Here is a 14,521-nt window from a genome sequence, read left to right as displayed (position 1 = left end):
GCCTTGTCTTCTCATGATGTGACCAAAGTACAATAGCCTCAGTTTGGTCATTTTAGCTTCAAGGAACAGTTCAGTGATTTAGAATTTACCTATTTGTCTTTTGGGTGGTCTACAGAATCTATAAAACTCTCCTTCAACACCACATTGCAAAAGAATCAACTTTCTTCATGTCCAACTTTCATATCCATGCATAGTAATACTTGAACTTTGCCATGTAGAGACACAGGCATACAGGCATTCACGTACATAACTGGGGAGAATTTTCTTGCACTTCCAGAAGGACACTTAACTTGTTCAGGCTTGGGGGCCACTTTTAATCCCAGTCCACAATGTGGCACCCAGGTTTTAATGTTTTACTCTCGTTCCTTTTCTCTATCTTGAGCATCTTTATATTGCAGGTTTAACTATAATTCAGTCTTCCTAGGGAACCCTGGAAATTTAACAAAATCAAAAGCAGGGAGGAGGGAGCGAGGGGGGAAGGAGGATCCAACGTCCTGCCCAGGAGACATGGCAGGATCGAACCAAAACAGGGCAGATCATCACAGCTGGTAGAACGCTCTGCCCGAGGAGATCAGGCCTTGCAGGGTCTGGCCTACTTCCATGGGGTCTGCAAGATGGAGATTTTCTGCCAGACACGCGGTTGAGGACCTTTGACTTCTCTGTTCTACCTCCTCGTCACTGGTTTGCCGCGTCCCCTTTCCCACTTACTTGGAGGAGGGTCTGTTATTCAGCTCTGGTAGGAGCTTTGGGAACCATCATTATTTGTATTTTATGGATTTCAAATTTTCAATTTCAATATTTCAATTTCAATATTTATTGTTTCTGCTTTTTAATGTATATTTGATTTGTTGTTAGTCTCCTCAAGCCGTGCTGTAGTGGGGGTAGAAATCTAAAATCCAAACAAATAAATAAACTATTTCACAGGGACTATAGGCGCTCCCTGTTCTGACATTTTAAAGAACACAACTTCTACTTCTACTACTACTAGCCCAGGGGTCTGCAACCTGCGGCTCTCCAGATGTTCATGGACTACAATTCCCATCAATTGGCCATGTTGGCAGGGGCTGATGGGATTTGTAGTCCATGAACATCTGGAGAGCCGCAGGTTGCAGACCCCTGCACTAGCCCAACCCAGTCTAGTCCCGTCTGCAGCAAGCGGCCAGGAAGGCCAGTGTCCCAGGGTATCGTCTGAAAGTTCACGATGCAGCAGCCTTCTTAAAACTGAGCCGGCCTGAGCTGGGTTTGGCCCGTGCTTCGATGGGAGACCCACCAGGGGAATTGCTGTGGACACCAGTGTGAATTGTTCAGAAGTAAGGTGCGATATGAATATAATGTGGAGAGAGTGTTCAATGACATGCAGCCATACATACAAAAGTGCTCCAAAATCATTCATGTCATCCTGCTCAGCAAGCCCCTGGAGTTCTCAGAGTGGCAGGGGACCATAAACAAATGGTTGGTCTTCTGCGTGATGGTCACACAGGCTGACTGTACACTACTGCTCTGCCCAGCAATGAGGGAACGTTTCCTTTGGGGCAAAGATTTCTGTGCTGACACACTCTGTGTTATGGTGCCACAGATCCCAGAAGATGCGTGATTGGTGAAAGTGGGGAGCTCCCAATGTTTTCCTTCGGTTTGTGGTTTCCCTCTGGTCCCCTCTCCTGCACTTTTTGTGGGTATTTCTAGGGGATCTATGGCTGACTTTTGTGAAAGGCACAAAAATATTGGTATAGCAAAGAAATATCAATATAGCATAGAAATATCGATATAAAAATTTAAAAGGCTTTAAAACAAAGCCGGCAAACTTGGGATGACCAGGAGCAACCAGGAAGTAGGAGCAGGCAAGCCAGGCATCAGGCAGTGGGGTGCCTCCTCATGTGTAAACAAAAATGTAAGGAGACCCCACTATGATCCCACTGCGCAGCAAAGAGCCCCAAGAAAAACACTCGATGCCTCCTGGGCATAAATGGAAGCACGCAGGCTGGTTTTTCCAATGTAGTCCCTGTAGCCACAGCCCGTGTGTTGAAGGAGGCGCGTGTGGTGCGTGGCCCTCAGGCTTGTAGTGCACATATTCCCCTTGCCCCAGCACACTTTGTGGCAGATGCTGGTTGTGTTCTGCCTCGCTCTGTGTGTGTGTGTGTGTGTGTGTGTGTGTGTGTGTGTGTGTGTGTGTGTGTGTGTGTGTGTGTGTGTGTGTGTGTGTGTGTGTGTGTGTGTGTGTGTGTGTGTGTGTGTACTGAGCCTGCCACTGGCAGCTGCGCTGTAGTGCTGTTTGCTGTCCACTTGTGTTTTGCACCCCACCCTCACCCACGGTGCCTTTTCATTTGTCCACAGTTATCACAGGACTCCCCAGAACAAGAGGCAAGCAAGAGCCCACGGGGGACTGTCCCCATCAACTCAGACACGTCACTGTCCCCTGAGTCCACCCCCCAGCTGTCACTGCAAAGCACCTCGCCGATTGGCAGCTACAGTCAGGTGAGTGGTGAGGAGCTGGGCAGGAGGGGGTCCGAGAGAACAAGATGGAAAAGGACGTGGAGAGCGAAGGGCTCGCAGGGCAGTCCAGATGGTTTTTGGGTGAACTATGATGTTGCCAAAAAACCACACACTTCAATAGAGAGAAATGTGAGAAGTCTCTCTCAGAGTAACCTGCCTCACAGGTGAAGGTAAAATAGAGGCAAAGAATTGTGCACACTGTTGTGAGGTCCTTGGAGGAAGCAGGTGGTAATAAAAGATTCTCAGCGAACCAATGGAGGCAGGGCTAACCAGATCTGCCCAGCTGGAGGATGGTTGTGGGATCGTGTGCCGTTCAGCCTTTTACCCCAAGGAGCACTGCTCTGCTGCCTTTAACAGCAGCCTGTCCTGAAAGAAATAAACCAAGCAGAGCTTTTCTGTGCCCCAAGAAACTTTGCCCGCTTAATTATGCCACATCAGTATTGTTAAAGGCACAAAAGTCCAGTGGCCGTGGAAAGGCCAGCCGAGGGCATTCCAGCCAGCAGCGACCATGGGAGTCAGGAGGATCTGGAGAGAGGGTGTCCGCAGAGAGAAGGTGAAATCACAGCCACCTGATAGGTGGAGAAGAGGGGTTTCTTAGCTTCTTCTGCATCAGTTGGGTGCCTGTGATTTGCGGGGGGGGGCGCAGTGTGCAGGCGCACATGCAAGGGAGAGAAAAGGGGCAGAAGGGTGTGGCTGTAACTGCTACGGAAGATCATCAAAACCTCCCTCCTTCACCAATCTGTTTCCTCACGGGGGCTTCATTATGCTTCCCAGGACTGCTGCTTGCTGCCTCTGAGCCCAACTCTGCTTGAGGCCTGGCCTGGCTCCCAAGGGGGCTTCACACTGTGGCCTTTGGGCACCCCTCCAGCTCAGGCACTTTAGACGACAGCTTAGGCGCGCCCCTGGGAGCCCTGAATTACCAAGTACCAAGTGGGTTGAATTAGCTGGAGCTGATTGTATTAGTTATGACGTTGTGAAGACAGGCTTCATATGGAGCCCCTCCAGGGTCAGCTGCTTGGCACTGCATTTGATGCTGTTGTGTCCTTTGCAGAGCACCGGACCTGTGGATGTAGCCGCCACTGTGGCAGGAGGCCAGGGTCGTGAAGGGACTGATGTGCCACCGCCTCACTACAGCACCAGCCATGACTTGAAATTCTCCTATTCTGAGATCAACTTTCAGGACTTGAGCTGGTCTTTCCGGAACTTGTATAAATCAATGCTTGAGAAATCCTCCTCCTCCCAGCATGGTAATGGTGCGGGGCGTGGTGGGGTTGGGGTGAAGGACGAGAGGCAAGGAGGTCTTTGCAGCCAAGCAGCCAGCCACTTCCTGTATCATCTTTTTTGCCTCCCTGCCCCTTCCAAGTCCATCTCTTAGTGCCCACAGGGCTGAGCTGCCTGGGGCCACTCCCCTTCCTTTTTTTTTTGCCTGGGTAGTAGTATGACTTCAGGACTAGGCACGAGAGCCATTGTAGTGTGTTGGTTGAAGAAGTATGTGCTGGTAATTTCTTGAAGGGTGACTGTTCTTATCAATTGGAGTGTGGAAAAGTGCTGTTAAGTCAGAGCTGACTTCTGGTGACCCCGTAGGATTTTCAAGGAAAGAGACATTCAGAGCGGATATCCTATTGCCTGCCTCCACCTGGGCTGAGTGAGTTTTGAGAGAAGTGCGAATGGCCCAAGGTCTCCCAGCAGGCTTCATGTAGAAGAAGAAGAGTTTGGATTTATATCTCACCTTCTCTCCTGTAAGGAGACTCAAGGGAGCTTACAAACTACTTCCCTTTCTCTCCCCACAACAGACACCTTGTGAGGTAGGTGGGGCTGAGAGAGTTTGGAGAGAATTGTGACTAGCCCACAGTCACCCAGGAGCAATGTAGGAGCAAAGAAATGAATCTAGTTCACCAGATAAGAGTGTGGGGAATCAAACCCAGTTCTCCAGATTAGAGTCCACTACTCTCAACCACTACACCACACTGGCCCTCTAGAGGAATGGGGAATTGAACTTGGTTCTCCAGATTCCTAATTATCAAAACTAGTAAGAATATCATGTGAAAGGAAGATGGCATGTGGCCTATAAAAGGAAGTCCAGGACCATACTTGCTATAATTTTTTCTATTCTGTGCTCCCAAAAGAAAAGGAGGGGGGTTTTTTTTGCCTGGGTTAGATGCAAACCTACCTATGTGGGGTAATGTGGGGTAACTCATCACTAGATTGGGCAAAAGGTGCAAAGACCAAGTGTGCTGCTGGAGGAATGGATCACAGCCCAGTTTGGGGGAGGGGGGGGTTGACTGCCTAATTTGCATGTGGAAAAGGGCTTGCAGAAGTTGTGGGCAGAAGCTACCCTGGAGTCAGGGCGGAGGGGGAAATAAGTGTTATGAGAGAGATTATCATTTCTTTGATGCCTTGTGATGTCTGGGGCTGCCAGGGATGCTGGCTTTGCACTTCTAGGAAAGAGCAGCCATCAAGCTGGTCATCTCCTGGATTTGCATCTTTTATTTAATTTATGATTTTCTTTTTAGCATTTATTAATTGCCTTTCTACATTGCAGAAGTAAGTGTAAACAAAACCACAATGATAAAAGACACATAAAAGACCACAATTGGAAATCTCAATTAGGACTGCTAATGAAGAGTAATAGTCATATGCAGTCCTAAATAAAACTGATTTCAGCTGCCTTCTGAAGGTGGGAAGTACATCTCCCTGGGGAGGCTGTTCTCTAAGTGTCGGGCTGCCACTGAAAAGGCCTCTCTCGTGTGCCCACCGGGTGAGCTTCTTTGAGTGGTGAGATGGTCAGGAGAACCCCTCCCTCTGATCTGAATTCCTGGGCAGGAATGTGTGGCAGGAGGGAGTCATTCAGATAAACCAACCTCAAGCAATAAGGGGCTTTAAAGGAAAAAATTAACACCTTGAGTTGGGTTCAGGAGAGGATTGGTAGCCAGTGTACTCACTGTACGGTAAGGGTTGCCTGCTTTCTGCAGCAGTCTATCCATGGCTTCTGCACAAGATTCAAAGGTAGCCTCAAGAAGACATTGCAAAAGATGTCACCAAGGCGTGGTTCACTGGATGGATTGGGCCAAACTAGGAATGGGTACAGCTGATGCAGCAGCTGATGCAGCTGGGCAAAAGCACACTGAGCAACCCCCTGGTTTTCTCAGAAGATGGCCATGTCAAGCTGCGAACCCGGGTTTGCAAGACAGGAATAGTCTGGGCTCCCTACTTTGCTTTGAAAACCTCTGTCTTATCAGGATTAAGAGTCAGCTTGTTACCTCTTTGTGGCCTTCCGTTTCCCACCTAAAAGGTCATGTGATTTGGAGGGAGGGGGAGGAGCACTCCCCTCAGTTCTTCTGCTGCCTCCGTGGAAGACAGTAGCAAGCCTGCTCTGCTCTGTTAGCGTCATTTACCTCAGCTTCTTCAGTCAGCTTTTCTGAGGTAAAATTACTTCTACTTAAGCATGTCGATCAAAGGAGAAGCACTCCTTCAAAAGTGCTCAATTTGTGGAGCTAAAGTGTTGAGAAACGACGAGCTCAAGGGCTGCCTTTTATGCTTGGATGAAGGTCATATCCCTCTACCTGTTGTTTCTGTGCTCACTCCCAAGGCCTTGGTTGTGAGAACTTCACGCTTGAGATCCTACCTGAGGGAGAAATCTCTGGCTCCTGAGGGCCCTCATGGGGAGACTCTGTCAAAACCCCCCCCCCCCCCCCGGTTGCTTCCCTTGTGGCTCCGATGTCTCAGTTGACCATATAGTCAGCCCCTTCCTGGGCTTCCTCTGAGCTGCCACCCAAGAAGGCCACTAAATGCTCTAAACTGACTCAGTGTAAAACTAAAGGGAAGGAAAGTTGGAGGTAAAGTCCTCTCAATGCTGATGCTTCCCATCCTGCTCCCTTCGGGCTTCTGGGGATCATGGATACAGCCCTCGATGTTGAGAGGCATTACTGGCATCGATTGATGTTGCCGCCAAGAGCAGCTTATCAGATGCAATGGGCTTCGTTGATGTCGAACCCCACTCGCCGGATGGTGTCTCCAAAGTGTTGAAACGGGTCCTCATCCTCGTTGCAAGGTCTGTCACCTGCCCTCCTTCTACTTCGGGCCACGACGCTTCCTCCAACTTGCATGTTTCGAGACGCTGAGAACACTTGACGCCAGTGCATTTGATGTCGAGGCGTGCACTGATGCCGATACCATTGAGGTTGACAGCCTACTTTATGACGCTGTACAATAACTTTTTTTCAATGTTGAGAGCCCCACCAGCGCCAACTACCCCTCTTAAGAGGTTGGAGCCTTCACAAATTTTTGAGTTTGGAGCTTCTTCCAATCCTGTGTCTGGCATCTTTTATACCTTGGATAATGCCCCCATGGCTCTTCTGATGGCCAGAGGTTTCCTGGAGATTGTGACCTGCAACTGGGCCAAGCCTGCATCAGCTTCTGGCTCCATGAAAAAGGTGGAAAATCTGTTTCATATCCGGTAAGATGAATGCGGCTTCTTATTTAAACACCTGACCCCGAATTTGATGGTCACCAAGAGCTTGCAGCCTTGTTATCAGGGAGATCATTTTTTCTCTGAGGACAAAGAGTGTCATAAACTGCACCTATTGTGTTGCAAACTGTACTCACTTTGGTGATGCAAATCTGTACTGTTTTGGGGAGTATGTCTTGGTACCAGGTGTACACGTGGGAGCAACTCTGCAGGGCTATTGATCTTATCCCTGGTGAGTCAAGGGCTAGGGCCGCACAAATTAAAGGCTCGCAACCAGACACCTAGTGGACACTTTGTCCAAGACATCGGCATGCCTGGCTTCAATTGTCCAACCTCCACAACGACACCCACTCCCATTTGAAAATATGGTCTTTGATGGTCGAGGTGCTTCATAGCATCAAGAAAGAGTCTACGGCTGCTCAACTGTTGGGCATTGTTCCTCAGCTTGCCCCCTCCTTTCAGCCCAGTTATTTCTCCAGGCACTCCTCCTACCAGAAACAACCCCATTAACCACCCCAACCTTCTGGATATTGTAGCAATGTCTGCCAGCCTTACAATCTGCCTGGCTCGTTTAAGCCACAGAACAAAAGAGGGCCCAGGTCCTCTTCCGCAGGAGGGTCCAAGGGCAAGCCAAAGGCATGATTGGCATCCTCCTTGTTTTGTAGCAGGTTGTGTCAGTTTCAGGATGTTTGAGATTTCTATCCTTGTTGATTGTCAGGTTCTAGATGTAATAAAATACGGTTATTCTGTGGAATGGACTTCTCTGCCTCACTGCTTGGAGTCCCAGTTCTCCTTGGCACCCCCCCCCCCCTCCACAGCTTGTGCAGGAGGTGGAGGCATTGCTTCTTAAGGGTGCTGTTGACCTTTTCCCCGCAGAACAGCCAGGGGTCGATCTCTGTTCCAGGTACTTCCTGAGAGATAGGAAATCTGGAAGGAAGCGCCCAGTCCTGGATTTGAGGGTGTTAAACAAGCATGCGTGTATCTGCAAGTTCTGAAGGCGAACGCTGGCTGCCATCATTCCACTGCTCACCCTTTTACTGTGGTTTGTGGGGCTGGACTTCCATGATGTGAACTTCCACATTCCTGACTGCTGCCGCTTCTTTCGTTTTAAGTGTGGAAAGGCACTATATGAATATATGGTTTTACCATTTGGGCCGGCCACCGCCTCCAGGGTTTTCTCTAAATGTGCGGCGTGGGTTATCGAGTACCTTGCCCTGTAGAGTTGTACCATCTTCCCCTGCCTCAATAATTGGTTGTTGATGTGGGACTCCCCCGACTCCCTGAGTGCCCAAATTGATATGACCTTGGCCTGCTTAGAGCACCTTGGACCTTCTGGTCAATTTTGAGAAGTCACACCTCACCCTGTCAGTCGACTTCATTGGGGTGGTGTTGAATTCTGTTCACATGAAAGCCATGTTGCCTATACAGAGGCACTGGCAATCCAGTCCCAGATCCTGAGGTTCATCTCCAACCACTTTCAGAGAGCCATATCCATTCAGAAACTGTTGGGCCTCATGGCCTCTACCACTTCAGTGGTACTGCAAGCATGTCTTCACCTTTGGCCTCTTCAAAATTGGTTCCTGTACCACTTTAGGCCTCACAGGGATAGTCAATCCAAACATATTTCTACAGATCAGTATTGCGGTCACTTAAATGATAGTCTGACACCCAAAATTTGCTGCATAGTATTGTCTTTGGGGACGCTCCGGGGATCTCCAAATGTTTACTGATGCATCCCTTCATCATTGTGTGGGTCAATATGCTCAGGAGTTGTGGTCCCTGTGAGCTGCTGCCTTGCCCCCCTCCCCCTGCTGGGTGGATTCCTTCCCCACTTTCCCTTCACGGTGGATTTTACTACTGTCCTCACCCTGGGCAGTGGCCGGACAGCTGGTTTTCAGACAGGCTTTCAGTCCACAGGGTGGACCTTCAGCCTATCCCTGCCAGCTAATACCTCCTCGCCTCCTTTCCAGCGGTGCCACTCCACCTAGTCCCTGAGCTTTCACTCTGGTCTTGGCAACCTCCACCAGCTTGCTTTGCCTCTCTTCCTCCAATCTTGCTATTCTTCCGTCTCGCCCTCCTTTCCTCTGCTGTTCTCCGCTTCACTTACTTCCTCTCCTCTTCCTCCTCTCTCTCCTCTTATCACCACCTCCCCCTTGGCTTCTCTGTTTCCCTCTTTATCTCCTCCACTCGCCCCTCCACCCACTTTCCCCTTGACACCGCTCCAGTTGGGTGCGGCTTCCGGGGCTGCGACTGGGCCCCATCCAGCGCTGGGTCGCCAATCCCTGGTCAGCCTCTTAGGGTGGAGGTGGGGCGGCCGGCTGACCTCCGCCATTGATACTGGGGTCGGGGCCAGCACCAGCACCCTGGCTAGCCAACCTGGGGGGGGGGGCTGTGGCCCAAACAGGGCCAGCCTGCAGAGGCCACATTGTCCCCCCAGCGGGCCTCTCTGGGCTGCTGGGAAGGTAAGTCTGAGGGCTTGGTGTCTGACTGTCCCCCTGCTGCAGGGCCACAGTCGGCTTTGAAGGGAACGTGAGGCTCCTCTCCAGCTGCGGGGGCCCCAGCGTTAGGTCGGGGGGGCGGGTCTCGCTTCACTATGCTGCTGTGGGGAAGGCAGTTCTGCTTTTGTTGTCTAAATGACTGGTTTAATAAAAAAGCATGGTCAGTGCTTCAGTCATAGACTCTTACTCCACGACCTGGTGTGGAAGTTGGTTGCTACTTTCCCAATGTGGGACTGCATGGAAGACCACAAAGAGGTAAAACAATGTTGCACTTTCCTGTAACTGTTGTTCCAGGAGTAGTCTTCTGTGCAGGCACACATCCCTCTCTCCTCCCCCACTGTGGTCTGTTCCTGATTTGCCCACTGATGGTTAAGGGCTTTGTTTTTGGACAGATCCTGTGGTGGCAGTAGAAGAACTGAGGGAAGTGCTCCTCCACTCTCCCAGTCACATAACATTTTAGGTGGGAAAAGCTGCCTGGAGGCTCTGGTTGGGAGGTGTAGGAGCATTCTGGAAGGTTCTAGTATTGAAATCTTCACAGAAGCTTTATTTATTTATTTATTTATATTTCAAACTTATAGGCCGCCTCTTCCCCGAGGGGCTCGAGGCGGCTTCCAACATGGCTGTTCTCCGACAGCAACTCCAACAACATAACTTAACACATTTAAAATCCAGCAGCAATCATATACAATTTAAACAGTAAAACAGTAGACCAATAAAACGGTAAAACGGGCGCCCGATCCTAAGGCTAAAAAGGGAGAAGTGAGTAATAGAAAAAAGAAAAAGGGAGGGAGCAGGCGGGCCCAGATGGAATCAACAGTGGGCCCGACCAAAATAACAAGGGATGGAGAATGGCAGCCTCAGTTTTGACTCCGATGTTTCAGTGGGGGGCAATAAAACCGCGGCCAGCCTCTCCAAAGGCCCGGTGGAATAGCTCTGTTTTGCAGGCCCTGCGGAACTCGCCAAGGTCCCGCAGGGCCCTGAACTGATGGAGGTAGAGCATTCCACCAGGCAGGGGCCAGAGCCGTAAAGGCCCTGGCCCGGGTCCGGAAACCAACCGCATCATCGCGGGGCGAGGGTCACCAGCAGTTCTGCCACCGCTGAGCGCGGTGGCCCTCGTGGGACATAAGGGGTGATGCGGTCCCGTAGGTATGAGGGCCCCATGCCGCGTAAGGCCTTAAAGGTTATTACCAACACCTTGAAGACGATCCGGAACTCCACTGGGAGCCAGTGCAGACGGCATAGCACAGGGGTGATGTGATCTGAATAATCACCACCTGTCAAAAGCCGTGCCGCTGCATTCTGGACCAGCTTCAGCTTCCGGATCAATCGCAAGGGAAGGCCCGCGTGGCGAGTTACAGTAATCTAGCCTCGAGGTGACCGTCGCATGGATCACGGTGGCTAGGTCGGGCCGGGAGAGATAGGGGGCCAACCGCCGCGCCTGGCGAAGATGAAAAAACGCAACCTGGGTTACATGGGCCACCTGGCTCTCCATTGTCAAGGCAAAGTCCAGGCGGACCCCCAGGCTGCGAGCCAGGGATGTCGGGGCCAGAGTGACCCCTTCCAAAATAGGCGGCTGGAAATCCCTTGGTCTCTCCCCCCGGCCCAGCCAGAGGACCTCCGTCTTTGTTGGGTTAAGTTTTAGCCTACTCTGCCTCAACCAACCAGCGACCGACTCCAAACAATGCTGTAGAGCCGCAGGGGCAGAGGTCGCCCCCCTCTCCATCAACAGAATGAGCTGGGTGTCATCCGCATATTGGTGACAGACCAGCCCAAAGCTCCGCACCAGCTGAGCAAGGGGTCGCATGTAGATATTAAATAAGAGCGGGGAAAGTAAGGCTCCCTGGGGAACCCCACAACTAAGTGGAGCCCTTTGGGAAGCCTCGTCCCCGCACCACACCTGCTGACCCCGACCCTGGAGAAACGAGGCAATCCATTGAAGGACGATGCCCCGCACTCCAGAGGCTGCCAGGCGGTGGATCAAAAGGTCGTGATCGACCACATCAAACGCTGCTGTGAGGTCAAGTAACACAAGCAGCGCCGATCCGCCTTGGTCTAGCTGCATGCGGAGCATGTCTGTGATGGTGATGAGGACGGTCTCCGTCCCGTGCCTCCGTCCCGTGCCCAGCAAGCAAGCTTGCTATTCAGTCACTCTGGCTGGCCTGCGCAAGTGCAGTCCCAGTGTGTGCCTGCACAAAAGACCACTTGAGGAACAACAGTTACAGGTAAGTGCAACGTTGTTTTCACTTTCATCCAGTTCATTATGGAATCCAGGCACTGGTTCAGAACATTAATAGCATCCTCAGAATTAGGTGGAAAAGAACGGTTGAGCTGGGTACCATCTACAGATTGGTGGCAGCGCCGCCCAAGCCTCCTGATGACCTCTCCCAGTGACTTTGACCTTCAATGTTTTCCTCTTAATTCTGCCCTTCAGATTTCTCTTCCCTGCTGGGTGACATGCAGCCCTCCAATCACAATTACTATATGTACCAGCAACAGCAGCAGCAGATGCCCTCCGCAGTGGGGGCTGCACCTTCCCTCCACACGCCAACCCCAGAAGGCTGCCCAGCCCAGGGTGCCAAGCAGCAAGCCAGTGACAACTATGGCCCGCCTCCTGTGATGTCCATCCACCCCTCTCCCATGCAGCATGGAGGATATCACCAGCATCAGCAGCACCACCCCCACTCCCATTCACAGCAGCAGCAGCAGCCATCACAGGCTTCCATCAACAGTGCTAGCTTTGGTGAGTTGTAGAAGGGATGGTGGCAGCACATTAACCTGCTTTGCTTTGGCTGCCTGGCTGTCAATCCCTCTGGGTGACTTGGGCAAAATACAAAGGACCTGCCATGCATTTCATTTGTCTGCATCTCGTTCCCCAGCATTTACCCCTGATTGGTGCTCCAACATTGATTCCCTGAAAGAAAGTTTCAAGATGGTGAACCGATTGAACTGGTCAAGCATTGAACACTCTCAGTTCTCAGGTAGGTGGCTGATTGTGTGGCCTGGCCTCTTTATGCTCTTCACACCCTGTCTTTCAGACAACACCCTGGTGTACAACGTAGCGGTAGTTGTAGAGGTGGAGACCAAAGCGTAGGGAAGAAGCTTTTGGGCCGGGGTGGAGAGCAGCACCAGTTCATAGTTTCTGGCCTCTCTATTTCTCCGGTCCCCTGCAGAGTTGATGGAGAGTTTACGTCAAGCTGAGCGTAAGAACTGGACCCTCGATCAGCATCACATTGCCAACCTCTGTGACTCCCTCAATCACTTCCTTACCCAGACCGGCCAGCTCCCTCACCTGGGAGGCCCACAGCAGCCTCCCCGGATCTCCGAGTCCTGTGCCATGAGCAGTGGCAAGCAAGAGCAGCCCATGAACCAAGGTACCAAGAAAGGTGTTCTGTGAGGGGACGAGGTGAAGGGATATCTGGGTTACCATGGCTCAGTTTGGGCTGGCCTCTCAGGGGATTCAGCCTCAGGGGCAAATCTTGGGCTTTCCACAGTTACAGGCAGGTCCCAAAATCTGTCCTAGCCTTGGTTGGTTATTCTGGGGAAGGTGAGGCAGTGAGCAGATGAATGTTGTCTGTGTTTTTGAAGGCTTTGCTGACTTCACTGTTGCTGGCCGTGCTTCGGGGGGAAGGGGGTGGTCCACAGGAGTTGTGCTCTGCCAAGTGCAGCCGGGATACAAAATGAATGTTGCCATCTTGGATATGCTCAGGTTTGCAAAGGATGGGCTTTCCAACATGTCCAGCAGCATCCTGCCTGCAGGAGGTGTGTCTGCGGAGGCACAGGGGTCGGGGTTTCAAGAAGGGAACATGGCTCTGTCCTGCCAGACCTAATACTATGTCCAGTACAGAAAAATCCAATTGGGGGAGCTGCTGACCATTTTTTTACTCTACACTTAACAAGTAGCAGATTTAAACAGCCAAAAGAGCCTCGTTATGGTTCTGGTGGGTTTTCCAGGCTGTGTGGCCATGGTCTGGTGGGTTTTGTTCCTAATGTTTCGCCTGCATCTGTGGCTGGCATCTTCAGAGGTGTATCACAGAGAAAAGTCTGTTTCACGCTGTGATACACTGTGATTCTCTGTGATACACCTCTGAGGATGCCAGCCATAGATGCAGGCCTTTTAGATAAGGCTAAAATCCCCCAACCTGAACAACCAGCCCGAACTTCCACAAGAACCAGATCGAATCAGCCGTGAAAGCCTTCGACAGCCTCGTTATGATTCACCTAGGAAACTCAGGAAGACATCAAAGACCAGTTTGCTGTGAAGGATCAGAAAACTTCAGGTTTTATTGAAATTCAACAGTTTATCCAGGGTGCTGTGTGGTTTCCGGGCTGTATGGCCGTGTTCTAGCACCATTCTCTCCTGACGTTTCGCCTGCATCTGTGGCTGGCATCTGCAGAGGATCCTCTGAAGATGCCAGCCACAGATGCAGGCCTAACGTCAGGAGAGAATGCTGCTAAAACACGGCCATACAGCCCGGAAACCACACAGCACCCAAGTGATTCCGGCCGTGAAAGCCTTCGACAATACAGTTTATCCAGGCCTTTCAAGTTGATGAGGGCCCAACAAGGGGGTGAAATGCACAGGATTCATTCATCTTTTCTGAAATGTCTTTTAGTGTAGAGGCAAATGTCACAATAACCTATATAGTCTGGGGAACTTTAATTGAAGGGAGTGAATGGCTACAGGAGATCATTGCTAGTAGAGCGTGCTGTCATGTGCCTGAATTTGTGCAGCTGTCTGTGATGTCACAATTCCAGGATGGCTGTCCCAACAGACATTCATTTGCATTCCAGGCCATAACTTCTTTCTGAGTAGTTCTGTGAACATTTTAATAAGGGCCTTTTTTGCTAAACATAAAAAAGGAAGAAAGGGATTATTAACATTTCGATATTGCTAACCGTTTAGGACAGTGGTGGCACTCAGAGCCCTCTCTGTGGGCACGTGCAAACAGAGTTCATCATATGGGGGGGAAATCCCCCCCCACATCTAGGCTGACCTGGGCCACTGGGCTCCATTATTAGCGTTAAACCTAAGACCTGGTAGACTTCCGGTTCCAGAATGGTAGCT

General features: G+C 50.9%; 1 protein-coding gene across 3 annotated transcripts in view; it reads left to right on the top strand.

The window, feature by feature from the left end:
- Positions 1-14,521, top strand: part of FOXJ2 (forkhead box J2) — a 106,564-nt gene that overhangs the window by 74,467 nt on the left and 17,576 nt on the right. For 2 of the 3 annotated variants that reach the window (XM_048509975.1, XM_048509973.1), the window contains 5 exons: positions 2,332-2,472; positions 3,542-3,737; positions 11,888-12,196; positions 12,333-12,434; positions 12,627-12,827. In XM_048509975.1, the coding sequence (XP_048365932.1) occupies positions 2,332-2,472; positions 3,542-3,737; positions 11,888-12,196; positions 12,333-12,434; positions 12,627-12,827 (949 nt within the window). The remainder of the gene's footprint in view (positions 1-2,331; positions 2,473-3,541; positions 3,738-11,887; positions 12,197-12,332; positions 12,435-12,626; positions 12,828-14,521) is intronic. The other variant, XM_048509976.1, reaches the window with a different exon arrangement.

Source organism: Sphaerodactylus townsendi, linkage group LG10 (assembly GCF_021028975.2).
Source record: "Sphaerodactylus townsendi isolate TG3544 linkage group LG10, MPM_Stown_v2.3, whole genome shotgun sequence".
Classification (NCBI taxonomy): Eukaryota; Metazoa; Chordata; class Lepidosauria; order Squamata; family Sphaerodactylidae; genus Sphaerodactylus; species Sphaerodactylus townsendi.
Note: the sequence above shows the minus strand (reverse complement) of the source record. Positions and strands in the feature narration are given on the sequence as shown.